The following is a 26,297-nucleotide window of genomic DNA, read 5'->3' as shown; positions in this document are numbered from 1 at the left end:
GTGTTGCCACCTGTTGAACAAATGTCTGAACCTATGCAATGTGATAGAGTTTTGTCTAGGGCGCAACGTCAGGAGTTCAGAAGGCGTAATAAGTTGTGTTTTTTTTGTGGAGATGCCTCTCATATTATTTCTGTCTGCCCTAAATTAGAGAAACATTTTGCACACACATTTGCTGTGGGTGGTGTTCAACCTAAGTTTCTTCTGGCAATTACTCTGATCTGCTCCCTGTCCACATTTTCCGCTAAGGCTTTTGTGGATTCGGGAGCAGCTCTGAACCTGATGGACTTGGATTTTGCTAAACGTTGTGGGTTTCCTATGACACCTCTGCGGACGCCTATCCTTTTGAGGGGTATTGATGCTACTCCTTTGGCGAAGAATAAACCTCAGTTTTGGACCAAGGTGGTAATGCGGGTCGCCCCAGACCATCAAGAAAATTGCAGATTTTTGGTGTTGCATAATTTGCATGATGCCATTGTTCTGGTGTTTCCTTGGTTGCAAATCCATAATCCAGTTTTGGATTGGAAATCTTTGTCTGTGGTGAGTTGGGGTTGTCGGTGTGCCCTTAGTGACGCTCCTGTTTTCTCCACCTCTCCCCAGTCGCATGATGTTCCTGACTATTTGGCTGATTTTTATGATGTATTTAGTGAGAATGAGTCTGCATCTTTGCCTCCTCATAGGAGCTATGACTGTGCAATTGAGCTGAGCCCTGGGTGTAAATTTCCCAAGGGTCGACTTTTCAATTTATCTGTACCCGAGCATGAGGCTATGCGATCCTATATTAAGGAGTCGTTGGAGAAGGGTCATATTAGACCATCCTCTTCACCCTTAGGTGCTGGGTTTTTTTTCCTGGCCAAGAAAGATGGTTCATTAAGGCCTTGTATTGACTATCGTTCCCTCAACAAAATTACTGTTAAATATCAGTATCCGTTACCCCTGATTTCTGATCTATTCTCCAGAGTTAAAGGTGTTTGCTGGTTTACCAAGCTTGACCTCAGGGGGGCGTATAATCTTATTCGCTTTAAGCATGGGGATGAATGGAAGATGGCGTTTAATACTCCGGAGGGACATTTTGAGTACCTGATGATGCCTTTTGGGCTCACTAATGCCCCTTCTGTCTTCCAGTGCTTCATGAATGATATTTTCCGAGACTTTGTGGATACATTTTTGATCATCTATCTGGATGATATTTTGATCTTTTCCAGGGATCGGGACTCTCATGTGGAACATGTTCGGACTGCGGATTTTGAGGGAGAATTCCCTGTATGTCAAGGGATCGAAATGCCTTTTTGGGGTACAGAGGATTTCATTTTTGGGATTTATTTTGTCTCCGTCAACTATTGAAATGGACCCGGCCAAGGTACAGGCCATTTATGATTGGGTTCAGCCCACTTCTTTGAAGTCCCTCCAGAAGTTTTTGGGTTTTGCTAATTTTTATCGTAAATTTATAGCTAATTTTTCTGTTATTGCCAAACCATTGACTGATTTGACTAAGAAGGGTGCTGATGTGCTGAATTGGTCTCCGGAGGCTGTTTCTTCCTTTCAGGAGCTGAAGCGAAGGTTCACTTCTGCTCCGGTCTTGCGGCAACCTGATGTCTCACTCCCATTTCAGGTAGAGGTGGACGCTTCTGAGATTGGTGCAGGAGCTGTTTTGTCCCAAAAACATCCTGTAACATCTAAAATGAATCCCTGTGCTTTCTTTTCCCGAAAGTTCTCCCCGGGAACTGTTAGCCATGAAATGGGCATTTGAGGAGTGGAGACATTGGTTGGAGGGAGCTAAACATCAAGTCGTGGTCCTTACTGACCACAAGAATTTGATTTACCTGGAGTCGGCCAAACGCTTGAATCCTAGACAGGCTAGGTGGGCCTTGTTTTTCACACGTTTTGATTTTGCGGTCTCTTTTCTTCCAGGCACTAAGAATGTCAAGGCAGACGCCCTCTCTTTAAGAGACGTGTTCTGGAAGAGTTTCAGGAGGACAAACCTGAGCGTTGTCCCATTGGAAAATTGTATGTTCCTGACCAGTGGAAGAAGAGAGTAATGTCTGAAGTTCATTGCTCCGCATTGGCTGGTCATCCAGGTATTTTTGGTACTAGAGATTTGGTGAGTCGGTCTTTTTGGTGGCCCACCTTGTCTCATGATGTCAGGAATTTTGTGCAGTCCTGTGGGACTTGCTCCCGGTCTAAACCTTGTTCTCGCTCTAGTGGGTTGTTGATGCCTTTGCCGGTGCCCAGGAGGCCATGGACCCATATTTCAATGGATTTTATCTCTGATATGCCTGTCTCTCAGAGAATGACTGTTATATGGGTGATTTGTGATAGGTTCTCTAAGATGTTTCATCTTGTACCACTCCCTAAGTTGCCATCTTCCTCAGAGTTGGTGCCCTTGTTTTTGCAAAAGGTGGTTCGCTTGCACGGGATTCCTGAGAACATTGTATCTGACAGAGGAGTTCAGTTTGTTTCTAGATTTTGGAGGACTTTCTGTTCCCAGCTGGGAATTCAGTTGTCCTTCTCCTCTGCGTTTCACCCTCAGACCAATGGGCAGATGGAGGGAACAAACCAGACTTTGGAGTCGTATTTGAGATGTTTTATTTCTGCTGATCAGGATGATTGGGTTTCATTTTTGACCTTGGCCGAATTTGCTTTAAATAATAGATCTGGTTCTGCCACTTTGATTTCACCTTTTTTTTGTAACTTTGGGTTTCATCCTCGATTCTCTTCAGGGCAGGTGGAGTTTTCTGCCTGCCCAGGTGTTGACACTGTAGTGGAGAGAATGCACCAGATCTGGGATCAAGTGGTGGATAAGTTGTCTCTCTCCCTGGAAAAGGTCCAGCGGTTTTCCAACCGGCATAGGACCATTGGTCCCCGGTTTAAGGTGGGTGATATGGTTTGGTTGTCATCAAAGAATATCTCTATGAAGGTGGCTTCTCCAAAGTTTAAACCTAGATTTATTGGACCTTACAAGATTTTGGAGATTCTTAATCCAGTCTCGTTTCGATTTGGCTCTTCCTGTTACATTCAAGATCCATAACGTGTTTCATAAGTCTCTGATAAAGAGGTTTGTTGACCCACTAGTTCCTGTGATGGCACCTCCTGACCCTGTATTGGTTGAAGGTAATGTGGAATATGAGGTTGAGAAGATACTGGACTCTCGTCTGGCTAGACGGAGACTCCAGTATTTGGTTAAATGGAAGGGTTATGGCCAGGAGGATAATTCTTGGGTCTCCGCATCCGATATTCATGCCGAAAGATTGGTTCGTGCTTTTCATCGGGCCCATCCTGATCGCCCTGGTGGCGTGGATCAGGGTTCGGTGACCCCTCCTCAAGGGGGAGGTACTGTTATGAGTTCATTTTCTCCTTCACCTCTGATGTCTGATGAACTCCCTCTGCTGTTGAAAGGAGGTAGTGAAATTGATCTGGATGGGAAGAACCTGTCATCTGAACAGGTGGATAGTGATTGGACATCTGGAATTTCTGAGTGGATATAAGGCAGCCGACGCCCTGCAGGGTTGCTGGTGATCCTTTCTGCTCTGAGCTCTGGCATCCAGTTTAGTTCCTGTCTACTCAAAGCTAAGTTTTTGCTCTGCTATTTTTCCATGAGATTTTGTCTGTTTACTTAGTGTTTGTGTTCAGCCTGCCCTGGTTGGGACGGGCTGAACTCCATTTTTGTCTCTGATCAGTTGATCTCTTTGCTCTGTCTTCAGAATATACCTGAGTGCTGATATAGTGATTGTGAAGTCTAGTGACTTCAGGGCCTTTTCTATCAGATGTGTTGGACATTATTTTTGGCAGGGTTTTTTGCGTGATTGCACCCAGCATCTTTTCTGTCCTTTCCGATCTAGTTAGTTGGGCCCCATCATTTGCTCAGCCTATCTTTCTGTCTGTGTTTGTGTTTTCATCTGTTTTTCACCGACAATACATGTTGGGGGCTGTCTATTGCTTTGGGGTCTGCTCTGGGGCAGTTTAGATTTCCCCTTTCTTTCTTTAGGCTTATTTAGCTCTCCGGCTGTGACGAGGGGTCTAGGGCACCGTAGGAACCCCCCACGGCTACTGTTAGTTGTGGTGAATAGGAAACGGGGTCTGCAATCCGCTAGCTACCAACCTCTCCGGTTTTCTGGACTTAGCTTGTGTTTTTGTTTTTTCCTCCTCCGGTGACTCATTCATAACTAGAGTTGAGCGATACCGTCCGATACTTCAAAGTATCGGATCGGAATGGATCGGCCGATCTTAAAAAAAAGTATCGGTATCGCCGATTCCGATACCGTAAGTCCCATTCAAGTCTATGGGACTTCCGGTATCGGAATAAGAAAAATCCTGTTTTTCCCTTGTACAGCCTCTCTGGGGTCTGTACGGGCCTTTCGGGGGGCTGTGCCGGCCTGCCAGGGGGTCTGTGCAGGCTCCGGTGGTCTGTGCCGGCCTGCCGGGGGGCTGTGCCGGCCTGCCAGGGGGGCTGTGCAGGCTCCGGTGGGCTGTTCCGGCCTGCTGGGGGGCTGTGCCGGCCTGCCGGGGGGCTGTGCAGGCTCCGGGGGGCTGTGCCGGCCTGCCGGGGGGCTGTAAAGGCTTCGGGGGTCTGTGCAGGCATCGTCCGATGGGACTATTTAAAAATAGTTGGTTTCAGGTATCTGGACACCATTCATATGATTGGGGGACCCAAACATCTGCATGACAGAGCGACAAACACTGCTCCAGATTGGAGGTAAAATCACCACCACCGGTCAGGGAGCTGCAGTTCCCATGCTGTCAGATGAAAAGTTTACTTCTGTTCACAGAGGCGTCAGTTGATATGAGTACTACTTCCATCAACCTACGCCTACTGTTGCTCATAACAGCTAGAGCAGGTGCCGTTGATGGGCGTATTCATCAGCTGGTGCCTGCTGAATAAATAAAGTAAAAAAAATGAATGTCTGTTCTATTTTTGATAACTAGCTCTGGCAAAACTGACAGATGCGGGTTGTAACCCTCAGCTGGCAGTTTTATCATGGCTGGTTATCAATAATACAGGGGTCCTGCATCTTTCAGATAAGTTATTTGTCTTCTTGAATCTTTTTTTGCATTGTATCCATTTTTGCTTCTCTGATTTTTGCTTAGCTGATGTTAGTTCAGCCTGGTTCCCTGTTGGGACCTGTGCTGGCTCCGGTTCCATATGCCACAGCATATGTTAGTCTTTTTAGTAACCAGTTCACACCAGAGTTCTGATCTAGTGGGGGAGAGGTCGTGTGGCCTCAGTATTTTTGCATATCAGACGTGTTGGATTTTTCTTAAGTTTTTTGCGTGATTGCAGACAGTATCCTTTCCTGTCCTGGTCTATCTAGACAGTTTGGGTCCCATCATTTGCTTACTCTATTCTCTGCCTGTATTTTGTGCTTCATCTTGTCTCACCGGCAATATATGTTTCGGGGGCTATCTATTCCTTTGGGGTTCTACTCCGCGGCAGATTAGCTTTCCCATTTCTCTCTTTAGGCTTAGTTAATTCTGTGGTTGTGCCGAGTCGTCTAGTCAGGGCCGGCTTCAGGTTTTCCTAGGCCCCGGGTGAAAGAGTGTCAGTGGGCCCCTTTAACACATACCACTATTCATGATGCACAGATACAGCAGAGAAATATAGGTATAGTACAATACCAATGAATTCACTTCTTACTTTACATGAGTTATAGTTATTGTAAATTGTACAATAAGTCAGAAACCGGCGAATCCTCACAGCACACAGGACATAGAGTGACTGCAGACTTATCATTTTAGACCGCACAGTATAGTCCTCCATACAGTATTATGGGCACCACACAGAGCTCCATACATGAGCACCATATATTGCTTCATACAGAATAATGAGCCCTAAATATTGCTCCACACAAAATAATGAGCCCTATATATTGCTTCATACAGAATAATGAGCCCCATATATTGTTCCATACATTATTATGGGCACCACATAGTGCTCCATACAGAATAATGAGCCCCATATATTGCTCCATACAGAATAATGAACCCCATATATTGCTCCATACAAAATAATGAGCCCTATATATTGCTACATACAGAATAATGGACCCCATATAATGCTCCATACAGTATAATGAGCTCCATATATTGCTCCAAACTGTATAATGGGCCCTATATAATGCTCCATAAAGAATGAGCCCCATATATTGCCCCATATAATATGTCATACAGTATAAGATGGGCCCCATATAGTATAATGAGCCCCGTAAATTGCTCCATATAGTATAATGAGCCCCATATATTTCTCCATGCAATGTATGATGGGCCTCATATATGATGTCCCAGTGTATGATGGCCCCATATATAATGCCTCAGTGTATGATGGGCCCCATATATCATGCTCCAGTGTATAATGAGCTCCATATATGATGCTTCAGTGTATAGTGGGCCACATATATGATGCTCCAGTGTGTAATGGGCCCCATAAATGATGCTCCAGTGTATGATGTTCCCCATATATGATGCTCTGGCCCCCGGGCTCATTCTCCCCCCCTGCTCATTCCCCCCTCAGCCCCGCCACTCATTCTCAACCCGGCTCATTCTCCCCCCGGCTCATTCCCCCCCGGCCCCGCCGCTGCTCATTCTCAACCCAGCTCATTCTCCCCCACCTCTGGCTCATTCTCCCCCCGGGTCATTCTCATCCTCACCCCCCCTTGTATGCATGGCTGCGTGCCGGCTGTTCACACCGCTCACCTGAGTCCTGGCGCAGTCCCTGCATGTATGTCGAGCCAGGAGCCGGTGTCTTTTTCCTGTGAGAGTGTGCGGTCGTGTGGTACCGCTCATTAAGGTCATGAATATGGGGCCCACGCCTATGGGGGTGGAGTGGCGTCCATATTCATGACCTGAATGAGCGGTAGTGATTAAGGTCTTGTGGAGGGTGGGGGGCCAACCCTGGACTTATAAAATAAAAAACCTTGCTCATGTGCCGAGTGGGCCCCCTCATCTCGCCAGGGCCCCGGCACTTGCCCGGGTGCGCCAGGTGCTGACGCCGGCCCTGCGTCTAGGGCATCGTAGGTACGTCCCATGGCTAATTCTAGTTGTGTTGTCAGTTTAGGGGTCTGCAAGCCGCTAGCTACCAACCTCTCTGGTTGCCTAATCTATTCCCCGTTATCCTCGGTTACCTAATCATAACAGGTCCTCATTAGAGATGAGCGACTTTGCCTTTTTTCGGGTCGAGTCGGGTTTCATAAAACCCGACTTTCGCAAAAGTCGGGTCGAACGAAATCGGCCGATTATCATGAAAAGTCGAAGACCGACTGAAACACGAAACCCAATGCAAGTCATTGGGGAAGAAAAGTAGGCAGTGAGTGGAGGACAGGAAACACACCTACAGTGCCCATTTTAATGCCAAAAACATTAATTCTTATTACTTAAGCTTGTCAACCTTAATTTACTTTATAATAATAGTTAGGCATTGAAAACTTGGGGTTATTTGGCTAAAGTTGTGGGGGGGGTAGGGCTGGCTCCAGATTTTCGTGGGCCCAGGGCCAAAGAGTGTCAGTGGGCTCCTTTAACACATGCCACAATTCATGATCCTCTGATACGGCAGGGAAATAGCGGTATAGTACAATGAAAAATACTTCACTTCTTACATCACATGACTGATATCCATTTTAAATTCTCAAATAGCTCCAAAAACGGACAGTATATTACTCCATACAGTATTATGGCCACCGCATTGTGCACTATACAGAGTAATGAGGCCAATATATTTCTCCATACCAAATCATTGGTCCCATATAATGTTCCATACAGTATATGATGAGCTCCACACAATGCTACAGTATATGTTGGTCCCCATGGATGAAGCTCCACTGTCTTATGGGCCCAAATAATGCTCCATATATAATGGGCCCCATTTCTAATACTCCAGTGTATAATGGGCCCTGTAAATGCTGCTCCAGTGTTTGATGTCCACCGTTGGAATGCTCCAGTGTATGGTGGGCTCCATATATCATTCTCCAGAGTATAGTGCTCCCCAAAAATTGCTCCCAACCTTTAAAACAATTAAGTCTCCTCGCTAGGGAGTCCCTGTACTAGTCTGGACTCCTCGTCGTCCCCATCTTCCATCTCTCTGCTCTTGGACTGTTTAGGTAGAGGGCGTACAAACGTGATGTCATCGCGCGTTCTGACCAGAATGTCACTGTCAGGAAACGCGGAAAACGTCACGGCGGTGGAGCAGGGAGAGGTAAGTATTTCAACTTTGCAAGTGCTGTGATCCTGAGCAAGCAGGGGGGGCCACTCGTTGGCGACGGCACTGGCACATGGCCCCTCATAATACGGCGGTGTGTTTGACGGCGGGTGGGCCCTCGGGTGGGCCTTCCCACCAGCAGAGACACTTTTGCGTACTATGAGGGGCCCTGTGCCAGTGCCGTCGCCCATGAGTATGCCCCCCCACCTGCTAAAGCAACTTGCACTTTCATCTGCATCTTCCTCTTTGTCACCGTGTAAGGTGGTATAGTTTGCGGGAAGGGGAACCAGAGTTTCATCAGGATCAGACTCTGGCTGTGTAGAGTGCGAGGGGAATGTAGCGGTCTGGGTCATTGTACCAGCAGAATCATCTAGCAGTGGCTGGGCATCAGTGCACTTGTGGCGCCCCCAGGAGTATGGTCGCCACAGTGGCATTACCTTCCTCCTAGGGCATGTGATGTCATGCTTGGGAGCAACAAAGGATCTCTATAGCAGTTAAACCAACACACAACACAGTTCCCACTCCAGGCCAGCAGGGAGAGCTCTGAACCTGACTGCTGAGGAGCTGCCCTCTGTGGTCGGGAGGAGAGAAGTTAGGGCAGTCTGTGAAGGGAAGGGGAAGTGATTGGATGTGAGAAGGGGAGCTGGAGGATGAGCAGAGTTAAGGCTCACTCCTAGCTGGATCGCATGTTCTGGATTCCGATCTCAGAGTTTGTAGGGACACTGACGGTCCTGCAGCAGAAACCGGAGGAAGTAGCAGCTGTAAATGCTCTGTTCCCAACTAAGGCTTGGAGGTCCCAGCAGCGACTTGTGTGAGCCAGAAGGAAAAGGCTATGGCTGCCTGCCATACGAGAAAGTTTCAAAAGAGAGTCAACAGGGGGAACTTCAGTGAACTCAGTACTGCGAGTACCTCAGATAAGCGCTAGGACGGAGGCCACACTACCTATCTGCAGAGACAGAATTCCTAATTTGCTTCCAGGCTGACCAACTCCTTCTCCATCTGTACTCTGGGTCCTGTGCGGCACTTACCAAGTACAGGTAAAGGAACTGCACGACTGTGTCTGTCATCTTTCTCCTGTGCCTGGCGCACGGTTCTGCTACATGCTGCACTGCACACCATCTACCAACTCTTTCATCTGCCCTGCGACTACAGCCCTACCTGTGCAGGGCTTCTACATCTTAGCTGCACCACAACATCTGTCCCAGAGAAGCGACACTGCAGCGCTGGTCAATCTGATCAGAAACCACAGGTGGCATAACGTATCATTCACCTATAAATGTTATTCACCCCTTTGCATGGACGCCCATGCCTACGGACCGGGTCACCACCACCGTGACACATCCCTCTGAGACACCAGCCCGGTACCGATTAACCCCACTGCCCTCCCTGGCCACCCACACTCGATGTCAGATTAATCTTGGACTGGGGAATTCATGATTTGACTTGATAACCCAGGCATGGTATGTGGGAAAGAGCTACATGGACTAATGTGAAGTGTGGCCTGCTGCATCATTCACTTTTGGTGGGGGTGAAGGACACAAGGAAATGGGTTCTTCCTGACCAGGAGCCAGCACTTGATGACTCAGTGCTTGCATTTTTCTGAAACTTCAGAAGAGGAGGGCATATTTGCTGGAGTCTGTTTCGGCAATGTTAGCCAAAACCAGTTACTGATGCTCCGGTTTTAAAAGAGGTTAACCTACTCCCAGAAAAGGTAGCCTTCCAGGCGTTGCGGAGCCAGACCATGACACAGGCTCAACACCTCCTGCCTTAGCTGCTATTGTGCATTTACCACTACCAGCAGATGCACCACCACCATCATTACCAGCTGGCCCGCCCACGTTCGCGGCCTCTTCCACCATACTTCCAAATTTTGGAGAAAATGTACCCAAAATAACATCAGATATATGGTACTGTATCAGAAGCGTACAGCTCTATACAGTCAAAGGATAATTGTCAATCTCCCTATATATTTCATGAGTCACAGACGCTCACAGGCTCAGTATGGATTAGACAAGAATATAAAAAGTAGAAAAAGGGTACAGTATCATCAGATACCAGGTATATATAGTATAGTTTAAACATTCTAAATCTCCGCATATATTTCAGGAGGCAGACACAGACGCTGTCAGGCTCAGTATGGATTACAACACAATATAAAAAGCCGTAAAACGGTAATTAATCAGAAGCTTTCAGCTGTAGACAGTGTAGGGGTCATTGTCAGTCTCAGTATTTATTTCCACAGTCAGAAACAGACTCACTTGGTCAGTTTGGATTAGACCAGAATATAAAAAGCAGTAAATGGGTAATGTATCAGAAGCGTAGAGCTGTATACAGTGTTGGGGTAATTTTTAAATCTACATATAAATTGCAGGAGTAACCCACAGACTCACACACTCAGGATGGATCACACCACAATATAAAAAGAAGATCCGCAAGAAATAATCACACATGTGGGCCAATGTTCCAGGTGTCAATGATACACTTAGAGTGGTGGGTGGAGGAGTACTTCCTGGCAGAAATGGTACAGTATCACCAGATACCAGGTATATATAGCATAGTTTAAACATTAAAAATGTACGTCTATATATCAGGAGTAGTGTTGAGCCACCCCGCTAGAGTTCGGTTTGGTTCGTCGAACAGGAGGCAAGTTCGTCGAACGTTCGTCGATCGTTCAACGAACACCATCGAGCCCCATTGAAAACAATGCCAAGCAAACACAAACACATACAAACACATAGAAAACAATTTCAAAACACCTTAAAAGGTGTCCAAAAACAGACACAATGCTCAGAAGACAAAAATAACATATGGAAAAGGGCAACTACATATAGAAAAGAGGTGGAGGAGTAAAAGAAGGAGGAGTAGACACAGATATAGGCATGTCATGCCCTTATAAAGTCAAGAAAGACTGGACTAAAAATCTAAAATAAAGAAAATCTAAAATTCTAAAATCGAAGACGATCATATACCGTTGGACTTCCCAACATAAATTATGCCAACTGCCGATCGGGCGGCGTTATTCCCACGACCTTCCGAACAGCGTCCATGAAGGCAAAGTGTTTGGTTTCCGGGGGCAGTATGGTTGCAAAGCTGAACCTTAAAGGAATGTCCAGAAGGGCACCACCAGGAGTGGAGCCTGCAGCTTAATTGGACTCCACATGGGCAACCTCAACCATGCCAGCTACGGAAAAGATGGACAGATTGCAAGCTTTGTCGATTCTGTGGGTCGTGGTGCATGCATGGCCGTTTTTAGTTGTGCTAACGATTTGTCCGCTTAATTCCGTTAACGAACGAGACTCCGGCATGACCCCGCGGTCCGTGTCCAGCTTACTAGAGGGACACGCGAGGCTCTGGTATGCGAGATCGAGCAATAACAGGTCTGTCATGCCCTTACATGTCCGGGGCTGCATGCGCGCTACACTGAAAGGGCCAGCGTGTGTCACTTACAGGTGCAGATAACCCGCTGAACCCCGTTAGTGATGGTGATCTGGGATTCCAATTCTTCCCTGCGAACAAGGATTTCCCAGTAAGTGCAGGTCAACTGGAATTCCGGAATTAGGCCTAACCGGCATTCCAGAAAGAATGTGAAAAAATTAATTGTCCAAACCACAGGTGCTGTAGCTTGCTTAACAGCTGGGTTCCTCTGTTGAGTAGCACGCAGTTCTTACATAAACAGGCGGCATAGCTTGGTTCACGGGTGGGCAACGCTGCTGAGTAGCAGACAGTGCTTACATAAACAGGTGGCATAGCTAGGTTCATGGGGGGGCTCCTCTGCTGAGCAGTAGACACAGGTACTAGGCCCAAAGTATTAACTGGGCTATATATCAGGAGGCAGACTCAGATGGTCTCTGTCCCAGTATGGATTCGACAAGATTGTAGAAAGTTGAGAAAGGGTACAGTATCACCGGATAACAAGTGTATATATAGCATAGTTTAAACATGAAAAATCTCCGTGTATATTTCCGTAGTCCGACAAAGACACTCACAGCCTCAGTATGGATTAGACAAGAATCTAAAAAGTAGAAAAAGGGTAATGTATTCGAAGCGAACACCAGTATACACTGTTGGGGTATTTTTAAATCTTCGTATATATTTCAGTCTCAGTAAGACAGTCCAGACTCTCCGCAAGAGGAAACGAGATGGATACAAGTACAGACGGAAAGTCGAGTGTTTGCAGAAATTTGGGAATTACTAATCACGGGAAAAACTCCCGGAAGAATTCTCAGAGGCGATGCTGACCCTAAATTACTTTGTCTGTGGAGACAGCGAAAACAGTTCTTGTGAAGAAAGGTTTGCTGTATCGCAGTACCATGGATCCCATCACCGTTACTCATCTCCATCAAATTGTGATCACAGAGAGAGATGTAGACATTGTCCTCACTGCCTATCATGATCTGTCAGGTAACTTTGGAGTGCAAAAGACAGAAGCCACAGGCCATAGGCGATTCTATTGGATTGGCAAGAGAGGACACATTTAAAAATGTGGGCAGGAATGTCACACATCTGTGAGTAGGAAAACCGTGAAAGCTGATGATAAACCACCAATGCATCTCATTGTGAGTCGACGTCCATAACAAACGGAAGCCATTGATCATCTGAAAATAGAGCCCAGCAGGACAGGGCATAGCTACGTCTTAACCATCATCTATCAGTTCACCAAATTTGTATTGGCAGTCCCAGTGAAGGATTTAACAGCCCAGACTACACAGCGGTGGAGCACGGAGAGGTAAGTATTGCAAGTGCTGGGGCCCTGAGCAAGCAGGGGGGTCCACTCGTGGGCGGCGGAACTGGCACAGGGCCCCTCATAGTATGCCGGTGTGTCTGACGGCGGGTGTGCACCCCCACCGTCAGAGACACTTGATTCTACTATGAGGGACCCTGTGCCAGTGCCGTCTCGCCCAAGAGTGGGCCCACCCACCTGTCCAGGGCAACGGCATTCGCACGGGTGCGTGTGCCAGGTGGTGACCCCAACCCTGGGGGGGAGACAGCCCAGTTAGGGAGGTTGAAAAAATGGCATATGTTGATGTTGGACATTCAGCAGCTGAAAATGGAGGAATTGGAAAAGTCAGAGAAAGAGGAGGACAAAAGCGAGCCATTTTTCTGACAACTTACATGTCAGCAGGGGAAGGTGGGACAAAATCCTTTGAAACCCATGCATGGTTCATTTTAATGAAGGTTAGATCATCAACATTTTGGGTCGATAGATGGGTCCTTTTTTCTGTCAGGATTGATCCAGCAGCACCGAAGACTCTTTCAGATAGCACACTAGCAGCAGGGAAAGCGAGCTCTTGTAAGGCATATTGTGCGAATTCAGGTCAGGTGTCAAGTTTACAGGCCCAATAGTCAAAGAGGAATGACCTGTGAGGGAGAACATCGATATGGGAGAAGTAGTTTGTAACCATAGTTGACAACTGTTGTCTCCTGTCACTTTCAATCGATGCAGTATTACCAGTCGTGTGAGCGGTACTTGAAAGATCAGTCCACAACATGGTCATAAAACCCCTGTGTCCAACGCCACTTCGGCAGTGTGCACCACGAACACCTCTTCCATGTTGCCCCCTACGGCTCGTAGGAGAGCCATCACCGCCGCTGTGTGCTGGGAATGCCTCAAACGGTTTACCAGAGTTGCTTGTTTGTTAGCCAATATTAGCTCTAGGTTATCCTGTGGCATGATGTTTTGGAATTTGCCTTTATAGCATGGATCCAGGATGCTGGCCAACCAGTAGTTGTCATCGTTCATCATTTTGGCAATGCGGGGGTCCCTTTTTAGGATCTGCAAGGCATAATCACATGTGGGCCAATGTTCTAGGTGTCAATGATGCACTGTGAGTGCTGGTTGTAGGAGCACTTTCTGGCAAATCAACATCCCTCCAGTCACACACAAACCCTGTACCTGACCTTGCCACGCCAACATTTTTTCTTGCCCCCTGAGAAGCATCCTCCTCCCTTAAATAATCATCCCCATCATCCTCCTCCTCCTCTTCTTCCTCCACCTCGTCCAGGAGAGTTCCCTGAGCAGACAATGGCTGACTGTCATCAAGGCTTCTCTCCTCCTCTTCCTCCTCGGCTGCAGACGCCTGCTCCTTAATGTGCATCAAAGTTTGCATGAGCAGGCGCATAAGTGGGATGCTCATGCTTATGATGGCGTCATCTGCGCTTACCAGCCATGTGCATTCCTCAAAACACTGAAGGACTTTACAGAGGTCTTTCAGCTTCGACCACTGCACACCAGACAACTCCTTGTCTGCCCTCAAACTGCCTGCCCGTGTATCCTCCCACAAATGCATTACAGCCTGCCTCTGTTCACACAGCCTCTGAACCATGTGCAGGGGGGAGTTCCACCTTGTTGCAACGTCGATAATTAGGCGGTGCTTGGGAAGGTGGAGCAATCGCTGCAGCTTCTGCATACGACTGGAGTGTACAGGCGACCTGCGGATGTGCGAGCACAGTCTTCGCACCTTATGGAGCAGGGCTGTTAACTCCGGATAATTATTGAGGAAGCACTGCACCACCAGGCTCAAGGTGTGAGCCAGGCAAGGTATGTGTCTGAGTTTTGAAAGGGCTATGGCTGCCACAAAATTCCGGCCGTTATCACTAACTACCTTGCCTGCCGCAAGATGTAGACTGCCCAGCCATGACTCAGTTTGTCGCTGCAAGTAGTCGGCCAGTACCTCCGCGGTGTGTCTGTTGTCGCCCAAACACATCATCTTCAGCACAGCCTGCTGACGCTTACCACTAGCTGTTCTATAGTGGGACACCTTGTGTTGCAACACTGGCAGCTGCGGATGGAGTGCTAGTGTGACTGCGCTCTGTGGATGAGCTTTCACTTCTGGAGGAGGAGGAAGATCGAACGCCTACAGCCAACTGTTTCCTATACCGTGGGCTGGGCAGCACTGTCCCACCACCGCTGTCCCCTGTGGACCCTGCATCCACCACATTAACCCAGTGTGCAGTGATGGACACGTAACGGCCCTGGCCATGCCTACTGGACCATGCATCTGTTGTGAGGTGCACCTTTCCACTCACTGATTGCTTGAGTGCATGGACAATGCGGTCTTTCACATGCAGGTGGAGGGCTGGGATGGCTTTTCGAGAAAAGTGCCGACTGGGTAGGTCATAGTGTGGTCCTGCATAGGCCATGAGCTCGCGGAAAGTTTCGCTTTCAACCAACCGGTAGGGCATCATCTCTAACGAGATTAGTTTAGCAATGTGGGCGTTCAAACACTGTGCACGTGGATAAGAGGATGAGTACTTTCTTGTCCTACTGAGAGTCTCTGGTAGGGTGAGCTGGACTTGAGAGCAGCATATGGTGGAACTAGCGGTGGACATGGTGGACTGAGAGAGGGTTGGTGATGGTGTTGGTGGTCTTGCTGATGGCCTAGATTGTCTTTCGTAGCAATAACATTGTGATTCCCTGACTGCTTTGGCCTTGCGACGACACCTCAACATTTGCTGCTGGTGGTGTGCTAACCGGTGGGCTTACAGTGGGGGAAGCGATGTAGCGTTGCTGACTACCTATATTCGGAGCAGGTGCACATGTGGTATGTGAGGTTTGGTAGTCCGTCCACGCTTGCAAGTGCATGGTGGTTAAATGTCTAAGCATGCAACTGGTATTAATATTTCTCAGATTTTTCCCTCGGCTAAAGGTCTTTGTGCCCTTCTTACAGATAACCCTTGCCTGATCATTAGGACTTTGTTCAAAAAAGTGCCACACTGCACTCTTCCTACTATGGAAGACATTTTGAGGCCTTGCACGCTGTGCTAATTTGACCGTCTGGCCAAGCTGTCCTGCAACGCTTTGGGTTTTTGTAAACCGTTTTTGGACTGCTACGGGCCTGCCAGATAACAGCTGTTGCGATGTTGATGCCTGCTGCGGATCCTCCTTCTCCTCTTCTGAGCTATTGGCAGCAGCACCCTCTTCCCCCAATGGATGCCAATCTGGGTCAGCAACTGGGTCATCCATCACCTCCTCTTCAATTTCTTGTGCACCTTCATCTATGTCACCGTGTATGGTGGTATAGTATGCGGGAAGGGGCACCTGAGTTTCATCAGGGTCAGATTCTGGCTCAGTACACTGCGAGGTCAATGTAGTGCTCTGAGTGAATGTACCAGCAGAAAAATCTAGCAGTGGCTGTGCATCAGTGCACTCCATGTCCGATTCATCTTGGACTGGGGAAATCACGATTTGACTTGATAACCCAGGCATGGTATGTGAAAAGAGCTCCATGGAGTAATCTGTAGTGTGGCCTGTATTGTGGAGAATTGGAAGCTCCCTAGAGATTTTAGGAGGCTGACAATAATGCTCTCAGTCCAAGTATGGCAGCAGGCAGCCTAATAAGCAGGACTGCTGCACACAAAAGTGTGGAAAAATGAACGTTTGGTAACTGTGCAGAAAAGAGGAAGAAAAGTATTTTTGCTTTTAAAAAAGCAGTTTGCACAGCAGTGTGCAAACAGCAATGCAGCTATCAAGGAGCCTTATAAGGCAGCCTAATAACCAACAGGGCTGATGGACAAAAAATATAGCCTCCCCTGTCACTGCACACAAACTGTTGTGTTGTACAGTGGAAATCGCTAACAGCAGAAGCAGTTTTTTTTGTTGTTCTCCCCTGCCTAACGCTCTCCCTTATTCAGAATCAGCAGCTACAACCTCTCCCTAATGCTAATATCGGCAGAAGTAAGATGCGGTCGGCGTGCACACCCTTTTATAGCCCCTGTGACGCCACACAAAGCAAGCCAATCACTTGCATGCCCTTCTTAAAGATGGTGGTGACCGATGCTCATGTCATCGCGTTGCCCATAGTGTGCGTCCTCCATCATTGGCTGAAAAAGGGCGCTGTAAGCATAATTTGAAACGCGACTTTGGCGCTCTGGTCGCCGACCTCGTGGCCGACCTCACGCTATGGTCGGGTTTCGTTTCATGAAACCCGGCTTCAGCGAAAGTCAGCGACTTATGAATTTGACCAACCCGTTTTGCTCAACTCTAGTCCTCATGTGTTTTTAAAGTTATTTTAATAAATAATTTATAAAATGGTGTGTTCCCCCTTTTTTTGAGAACCAGCCAAGCTAAAGCTGACAGCTGGGGGCTGGTATTCTCACGCTGGTAAGGGGTTATAGATATTGCCCCCAAGCCTAAAAATAGCAGCTCACAACTGCCCCAGAAAAGGCGCAACTATTAGATGCGCCAATTGTGGCTCTTTGTCCAACTCTTTCCGCTTGCCCTGTGGCGGTGGCAAGTGGGATAATACTTGTGGGGTAGATGTCACCTTTGTATTGTCAGGTGACATCAAGACCAGGGTTGAGGAATGGAGAGGCATCTATAAGTCATTTTTCCATTACCAATCCCATAGTCCATTTTGTAAATAAAAAAGAAACAACCAGAATAAAGTCCTTTATTTGAAATAAAAATCCACACCGTTTTAAAAATTTGTTTAAAAATAGTTCTATTCCCTTTACATCCAGTCCATTGAATCCTTTGTCTCCTGCAAAAAAGTAAAATAATAAACAACAAAAATACTTAACTTATGCTTATTCCATTGAAGCCTTTGTCCCCTGTAAAATAAGAAAAAATAATAAACAACCTTAAACCTCACCTGTCCAAAGTGAAGATGTCCCACTCCGTAATCCATAATAATAATAATAATAATACATTTTATTTCTATAGCACCAACAGCACTTAACATTTCAGAGGGGACTTGTACAGACGATAGACATTACAGCATAACAATAATCATATAGATCAAACAGATACCAAGAGGAATGAGGGCTCTGCTTGCAAGCTTATAATCTATGAGGAAATAGGGGGGAGACAGAAGGTGGATGGTAACAATTGCTTTTATTGTATGGACCAGCCATAATGTTAAGTGTTTAACAGTACAGACACAGAGGGCTAATGGATGCATAAAGCATGTTGGAACATGATGCGGGGAACCTGGTTATGGTAAAACTTTTGGCTGTGCCACACAGGGATAGATTAGATTAATGCATTGAGGCAGTAGGTCAGTCTGAATAAAAGCATTTTCAGGGCACGCTTTAAATTGTGGGGATTGGGGACTAATCGTATTGACCTGGGAAGTGCATTCCAAAGAATTGGCGCAGCACATGTATAGTCTTGGAGACAGGAGTGGGAGGTTCTGACTATTGAGGATGCTAACCTCAGGTCATCAGCAGAACGGAGGGCGCGGGTAGGGTGGTATACTGAAATCCATCTCTGTGATATGTGGTTTGCAACCTAGATAGTGCCTTGATGCGGCCATTCAGGCTGAAAACCTCAGGAGAATGAGGTGCTGCGAGCGCAGCTTCAGTGACCAGCAGGAAAATCATAGAGTTCACCACTGGTTATTGAAGCTGTGCTCGCACTTTTCACTGTGAGCGGCCTGATAAACTGCCATGATCTCAATGAGATCACAATGAACACCGTGAGAAAATATTTGCAGTGATCTCATTGAGGTCACTACAGTTCATCATCCCATCTCCCAGTGAAGTGTGGAAACGCAGCTTCAATGGCGGCTGTGGGCTCTATGACGTCGCCGCTAGTCACTGAAGCTGCGCTCGAACCACCACATTCTCCTGTGGTTTTCAGCCTGGATGAGTTACATCATGGCACCGTCTAGGTTGTAAACTACATATCGCCGAGATGGATTACGGCGAGGGACATCTTCACTTCGGACGGGTGAGGGATATGGTTGCTTATTATATTTCTTTTTTCTACAGTGGACAAGCACTTCAATGGTATTGGCACAAGGTGAGTATGTGTCATGATCCATGCGGGATCAGGACAGATAAAAGCACAGGTAACCCTTTTTTTTTTACCTCAAGCTGTGCTTAGAGATGTTTTTGCCCCGGTGGCCATTTGGATTATTGCACTGTGGTGTCGTTTGTTCTAAGTTTGCCCCATGTGGTGGTTAGCGTCATTGCACTCTGTTTCTTTAGTTAAGTGCACATTTATAATGCAGGTGTGATTGCTGGTTCTGCTATAAAAGAGTCACAGGTGTTGCAATCAGTGTTGGTGATAGTACTAATTTCAACCATCCCTGGTGGAGGAAGGAGCTGAGAGCGTTCCTTGCAGCACTGTCTTAGCCCTGGTGTGGAAGGAGTCATAGGGGATTTCCTTGTAGCTCTGACAGATCTTGGTGGCAGCATTTCAGGAGGAGAGCTGCATTCTGGTGGTGGACTCTGTTGCCGGGAGCACGTGCATAGAGTAAAGCTAAGTGGTGTTCCCTTGTTTGTGTTTTCCCTTCATGTGTATTAGTACAGCGGTGGGGCCAGTGCCTGCACCACCCAGCTCCCTAGCAAGTGATAGGTGTAGGGTGTGCTACGGCGACAGGTATCCTGAGCGGCGCCCGGTGCAGAACCGGCATAGGGAACGTTAGGAGCGTTGGGGACACTGGCTAAGGGGAGTGCAGGAGGTCTCCACGTCCCCTTTCCCTATCGCAGGGCCCACCATTGTAACTGTTGTCCCTCCCTCTTGTCTTGTTGTTTACAGTTACCGGCCTGCGGGCCGTGTCACACAGGACAGCTTCATGTGCCGCATCATGTTGTTTCAGTTACCGGCCTGCGGGTCGCGTCACACAGGACGGGTCCACGTGACATTATCACCAACCATGGACCCAGTTCAGACCTTTGCCCAAATCCTGCAGACCATTACTAATGAGATTAGGGGGCTGCATGGAGGGTTGGTGCGGCAGCTTTGACATGTTGGTGGGCTCTGGGGGCTTGGTTCAGGAACAAGCTCAGTCAGAACCCAAGATATCCCTCCCTGACACATTTTCTGGAGGGAGAGATCAATTCTTGGTATTCCAGCAAGCCTGTAAATTGTATTTCAGGCTGTGCCCTCATTCATCAGGGAGTGAGGAGCAACGGGTGGGAATCATTATGTCCCTTCTTAAAGGGGATCCCCAATCCTGGGCCTTCTCCCGACCGGACGATTCGCCATCATTGGTGTCCGTGGACGAGTTTTTTGCGGCTTTGGCGCTTGTGTATAGGGATCCTGATGGCGTCGCCATTGCGGGATCTCGGATCCGTAGGTGTAAACAGGGAGCCCAGGTTGCTGAGGAGTACTGCTGAGAGTTTAGGAGATGGGCCACTAACACTCAGTGGAATGACCCTGCACTTAGAAGTCAATTTGTGCAGGGTTTGTCTCCAAAGTTGCAGGATACTCTGGTGCAGAACGCCGCCCCCAGGTCGCTGGAGGCCACCATTTCATTTGCCATCCGGTTGGATAGACACCTCAGGGAAAGACATATACAAAAAGTGCCCCCTGATGTCCTCGCTAGGGAGGAGGACCCACCAGTGTGGACCGAGGAACCCAGACAGCCCGGTGTTGTTGATTCAAAAAAGGGGGTGTCTGTGGCTCGTCGTGGTGGGGGGATATGCTTTTCCTGTGGGAAGCCTGGCCATTTTATGAGCCTGCTCAGTTCATGCCAAGTCTCCAGACGAACCTATGCAAGTAGGAGGAGCTACTTTGTGTACGGAGCTGCCTACGGTTCGGGGAGTGGTGTCGGCATGTTTGTACTGTGGGGCAGACTGGTCATGTCCTGAAGGCTTGCCCATTGCGCGCCAAATTATCTGTGCCATCTGAGAAGCCGCATTCCCCTGGTCGCTCGGAGGGAGGCAACCAGGGAGTATACATTTTCTCCATTTTGCCCTCCCAAGGTACCATGTCAGCAGAGGTCTTGGTGGCGGGGTACCAGAGGTGATACCGGTGCTTGTGGACAGCAGAGCAGGAGTCAGTCTGGTGGATGCTCGCTTTGTCCAGACTCATGGTCTGAGGTGTAGGACGCTAGCCCAGCCTATAAGAGTCCAGGCCATAAACTCTGTTCCACTGAGCCAGGGGAGCTTGACCAAGGTCGTAGAGAATATCCATCTGCGTATAGGACATCATGAAGAGTCCTTATCATGCTACGTCTTGAAGGGAATGCCAGTACCTATTGTTTTAGGCCTCCCTTGGCTGAAAAGACACAACCCGGTAATAGATTGGCGGGCGAGGGAAGTGGTCAGCTGTGGTCACTCGTGTAAGGGCTGCTGCCTAGGAACTACTGTCTCTGCCGCCTCTCTTCAACGGACCCCTTCCTCTCCGGTGAGAGCAGCAGATGTGTGCAGGAGAGTAGGGGCAAGTCTCAACCCTTGCCATTTGCCAACCCTGGAAGGCGCAGACCTCGTGGTGGAAGGGGTTGGAGGGTGGTGTACCCCTTGGTGAAGTGCGGGGGTGTGAGTGTGGTGACACAGGGGGACGCCTCTGTTGTCAATCCCAGAAAGAGTTCTCCAAATGGTGACAAACGAACGAGTGGCAATAAACGTTCAGGTCCGGACCTGTGTGTGAATGAGCGTGTATGGGTGGCCACCAAAAAACATCCAGTGGAAGTGTGTTGTGGAGTGTTACCAGCTCATACCAAACATACACAACTCATTCCCCAGGTCAGCGATTCGGAGATGTGTGGTGCCTCCAGAACAAACGTTGCCAATACCAGCGGGCTCGTTTGTCATCAACCTGACGTGCAGGTAGTTGCTGGGGTGAACTCTGGGTCTGGGCGTCCCCACTGTAGGTGGTTCCCTGATGGGGAGCGGTCTTGAGGGTCCAGAGGCCCCTCTTTAAGGGGAGGGTACTGTCATGATCCATGCGGGATCAGGACAGATAAAAGCACAGGTAACCTTTTATTTTTCTCAAGCTGTGCTTAGAGATGTTTTTGCCCCCAGTGGCCATTTGGATTATTGCACTGTGGTGTCGTTTGTTCTAAGTTTGCCCCCCGGTGGTGGTGAGCGTCATTGCACTCTGTTTCTTTAGTTAAGTGCACATTTATAATGCAGGTGTGATTGCTGGCTTTGTTATAAAAGAGTCACAGGTGTTGCAATCAGTGTTGGTGATAGTACTCATTTCAACCATCCCTGGTGGAGGAAGGAGCTGAGAGCGTTCCTTGCAGCACTGTCTTAGCCCTGGTGTGGAAGGAGTCATAGGGGATTTCCTTGTAGCTCTGACAGAGCTTGGTGGCAGCATTTCAGGAGGAGAACTGTATTCTGGTGGTGGACTCTGTTGCCGGGAGCAAGTGCACAGAGTAAAGCTAGGTGGTGTTGCCCTATTTGTGTTTTCCCTTCGTGTGTATTAGTACAGCGGTGGGGCCAGTGCCTGCCTCACCCAGCTCTCTAGCAAGGGATAGGTGTAGGGTGTGCTAGGGCGACAGGTATCCTGAGCAGCGCCCGGTGCGGAACCAGCATAGGGAACGTTAGGCGCGTTAGGGACACTGACTCAGGGGAGCGCAGGAGGTCTCCACGTCCCCTTTCCCTATCGCAGGGCCCACTGTTGTCACTGTTGTCCCTCCCCCTTGTCTTGTTTACAGTTACCGGCCTGCGGGCCGTGTCACACAGGACAGCTTCATGTGTTGCGTCGTGTTGTTTCAGTTACTGGCCTGTGGGTCACGTCACACCGGACGGGTCCACGTGACAGTATGACTGTGCATTTTTATTTACATAAAGGAGTCAGTATATTTCTTGCAAATAAAGAATTTTATTCTGACTCTGTCTTTTTTACAATCTACTTTAGTATGGGAGAGGCATCTCCATTACTAACCTGTCGGCTTGATGTCAGTGGCCATAAAACAGCTGACATCAACCCCACTTGTCAAACCACAGGGCAAGTGGGAAGAGTATGGCAATGTGCCAGAATTGGCGCATCTAATAGATATGCCTTTTCTGACGCTGCTGCGGATTGCTATTTTTAGGCTGGGGGGGCAATATCCATGGCTCTTTTCCAGCCTGAGAATACCACCCCCCCAGCTGTCTGCTTTTGCTTGGCTGGTTGTTAAAAATGTAGGGACTCAGTTGTTTTTTTTTTTATCTATTTAAATCATTTAAAAATGCGGCATGGGGACCCCTCTATTCTTGATAACCAGCCGTGATAAAGCTGACAGTTGACAGTCAAAAAATAGAGCAGACCCCACTTTTTTTTTCTTTATTTATAGCGCAGGCACCAGCTGATGAATACTCCCTTCAACAGTGCCTGCTCTCGCTGTTATCAGTGATGGCAGGAATAGTCTGATGGCAGTAGTACGGTCTCATCAGCCCCATGCCTGTGACTGGAGGTAAACTTTTTACCACCGGTCATAGCTGTTGGCCCACCATAGCTCTCTGACCGGCGGTAATGATTTTACCGCCGATTAGAGCCGCCGGTGTTTCTTACGCTGTCATGCACATGACAGCATGGAAAACACCCAATGTTCAGGGTGCCGAACCCAAACAGTAACACAAATTTCTTGAAGTCTGTGCTTGGGGTCTGTGTCCGAACACTAGGTGTTCGGAACGGACCCTGAAGTTTACTGTTTGGGTTTGCCCATCACTACTCTAAAGTAATGTTTAGACTTTCTTCATAAATGGCTTGTCCTGTGTCATATACACCCCAGTCTCCTTACTCTGCCTTTGCTTTTCAGACACTGTCCTTTGATTTGCACCAGAGACTCTCTGACAATGAGACTACTTCTTCAGCGGTGAGTATAGGATATGACATTACGAATGTTCTGATGGATCTTTATTCCCATTTCCTCTGCAGTAAGTTGTAGGCTAATGTATTACTACACACTCATCCTGATATAATTTGCAGAATTTCACTCCAAGGCTGCAAATGTGCTAGGTCTGCTCTGATATTTTGGTGAGATGAAGATGTCACATGCAGTTTTTTATGTAGCGCAGTTCATTCCTTAAGACATATTCCGCCTGCAGCACTTGCTCTATAATCTGCACCTGACGAGGAATGACATGAGACATTTAAACAACTTGCTACCTTCCTGAGTATATCTTTGGCCTAAACGTGTAGTCATATTCATTTCATGCTTAAAACTGTAACCACAAAGGTTAGAAAATTTCTGCTATAAACTTAATACATGTAATTGTCCTAAGGTCAGTTCTCCAATGGAGTGTAACATCATATAATGACTTCTTGTCTAAATAAGGTTGTGTGTTACGTGTATTTTTTTTTTTAAAGTTGCCAATGTGATTTCCTTTCATATTACAATCTTTTTTAAAAAAAATTATATATTTAATAAAAAATCCTACAATTCTCCCGCTAACTACTAGGGTTTCTAAAACAGCCAACATAGAGAAATTCAGAAAGACATACCATAAGAAAACAACCTCCCCAAAACCTGTCAAATAACAAACTTCTGATGGGAACAGCCACCCCACACACTTAGCAAATTATGGAGCGGTTGGCTGCCTAGTAGAAAAAATGCACACAAATAGGGCTTGCATAGAACGCCAGTCACACAGGTAAGTGTGATGCAATTATCTGGCTTACAGCCTATTGATAACACCCATAGTATTAGCAGGCGGGCTGCCCAGCACTATATATATACACCACACAGAGACAGACGCCCCAGTACACCAAGCCAACATAAAGGGGCCTAGATGCATCTGTAGGCTCATACTTCCTGTTTCAGGAATGGTTTTCAGCAGGCTCCTTATCATCAGAGGCAGGATTATAATGACAGGTAACACCTTTATCCACAACTGACATAGGATCCGCCATTCACAATAGGCGATATCGCAGCTGACCCTTCTCCATCTCCCTTCACAATGACCTTTGCACGTGCTCATTGGACACTTCGGTACAAAAAATAGGGTCAGGATTTGATCAGTGTTGCTATATACATGTGTTATTTCCTGAAACAATAGGAAGTTAAAGTCTGAAAAAGGCCCCGGTGGCCCATGTTACAGTTGGAAGACTTTTTTTTTACTTTTAATATAGATTTTGACAAGTTAAAAAAATTGAGCAAAATTAAAAAAATATATAAAACACTTAACCTCTTGTTTAAATCAGATTTTTGTGTTATTTTCTGATGACTTATTACCTTTAAAACAGAGTCAAGGATAGATAAGGAACATAAAGGGGGTTTCCAGAACATTTTTTATTTGTAAGAAAATATTGCAAATTTCCCCTTTGTTAATTGCATTATACAAAATAAGACCTTGACTACACCTACCAACTCTTAGGAAGGAGGAAAGAATAAAAAATTGCTTAGTTAGGAGTACAGAAGTTAAATCTAATCTAATATAGTTCAAGTAAGAGCGTTATAAATGTATACCGTATTTTTTGTACTATAAGACACACCTAGGTTTTAGAGGAGGAAATTAAAAAGAAAAAGTGAAGCCAAAACTTTGATCAATTCGGTACTAATATCCCCTATCCTGGTACATACCAGTAATATTTTTATGGGTTTTTTTTTCCCCCATTTTGAAAAATCTCTAAACTTGCATCTATTCACATAGCACTGTTCCTCTGTACTGCTCCTAGTATTGCTAACCATCCTACTTGTCTCTTTAGTACCTTTACTTGGTGCGACAAGAAATGCAAGTTTCCCAGAAGTCTGTGGGCGAGTTTTGCAGCTCTCTGAAGCAATATCTAAAGAATGTATCCGGGCAAGGAGAATGCTTCCAGTGAGTACACCAAATCTACTAGGACATTTGTGAGAGAACGGCGTTGTGATTTTTCCAGTAATGAACCATGTGGATGTATGAGGTTAGGTAGACAGGATGGTAATAACATAGGGCCCAAGAGTTGTAGAATTTCAGAGATTAACTAGAGAGAGACTTCACATGTCATGTGCCACACACTTATGCCCGGAACTAGAATAATGTGTTTTAGAGATGATCGAATATATTTGATGGAAATTTGAATTCAAGCAGATTATTAAATTTACATGTGCCTGCATTTCAATTCACGTGAATCTCCCAAAAAATGCAAGACTCCTTTTTCCACATGGCAGAAGATTGCATCAGTAGTAGAAGGCTGACATGACCTCAAGCGTCATAGGCTGTGCTAAACCATGTGAAGTGATATGGCATTATAAGGCAGCCCATCAGGATGGACTCATAGCCTGTATGAAAGCCAAATCAGGAAATGCAGCTGCCGTTTAAGCGTGATTTTAGGATAGTGAGGATGCGTCAGACTTCATAGCTTTCCGATAGAGATGATAGGAAAGGAATTCCTTAAAACATTGCTTGCCTATTATTAAAAGTTGAACACCCAAGTGTCTTACTGCTGTTACCCATACTGTGATCACACCATGATCAGCTGCTGCAATCACTTAGTGAATTTGGAAGCAAATATTTTATCCTGCAGGACCATCACATG

At 47.0% G+C, this 26,297-nt stretch overlaps 1 protein-coding gene across 2 annotated transcripts in view; it reads left to right on the top strand.

The window, feature by feature from the left end:
* The window catches only part of NECAB2 (N-terminal EF-hand calcium binding protein 2), a 355,221-nt gene that overhangs the window by 325,545 nt on the left and 3,379 nt on the right, over window positions 1-26,297 (top strand). For both annotated transcript variants that reach the window (XM_073576269.1, XM_073576270.1), the window contains 2 exons: window positions 23,599-23,655; window positions 25,488-25,600. In XM_073576269.1, coding sequence (XP_073432370.1) covers window positions 23,599-23,655; window positions 25,488-25,600 — 170 coding nt within the window. The remainder of the gene's footprint in view (window positions 1-23,598; window positions 23,656-25,487; window positions 25,601-26,297) is intronic.

This window comes from Dendrobates tinctorius, unplaced genomic scaffold, assembly GCF_039654945.1.
Source record: "Dendrobates tinctorius isolate UK_male_01 unplaced genomic scaffold, ASM3965494v1 ptg000048l, whole genome shotgun sequence".
NCBI classification, from domain to species: domain Eukaryota; kingdom Metazoa; phylum Chordata; class Amphibia; order Anura; family Dendrobatidae; genus Dendrobates; species Dendrobates tinctorius.
This window is presented reverse-complemented; position numbering and strand designations above follow the sequence as displayed.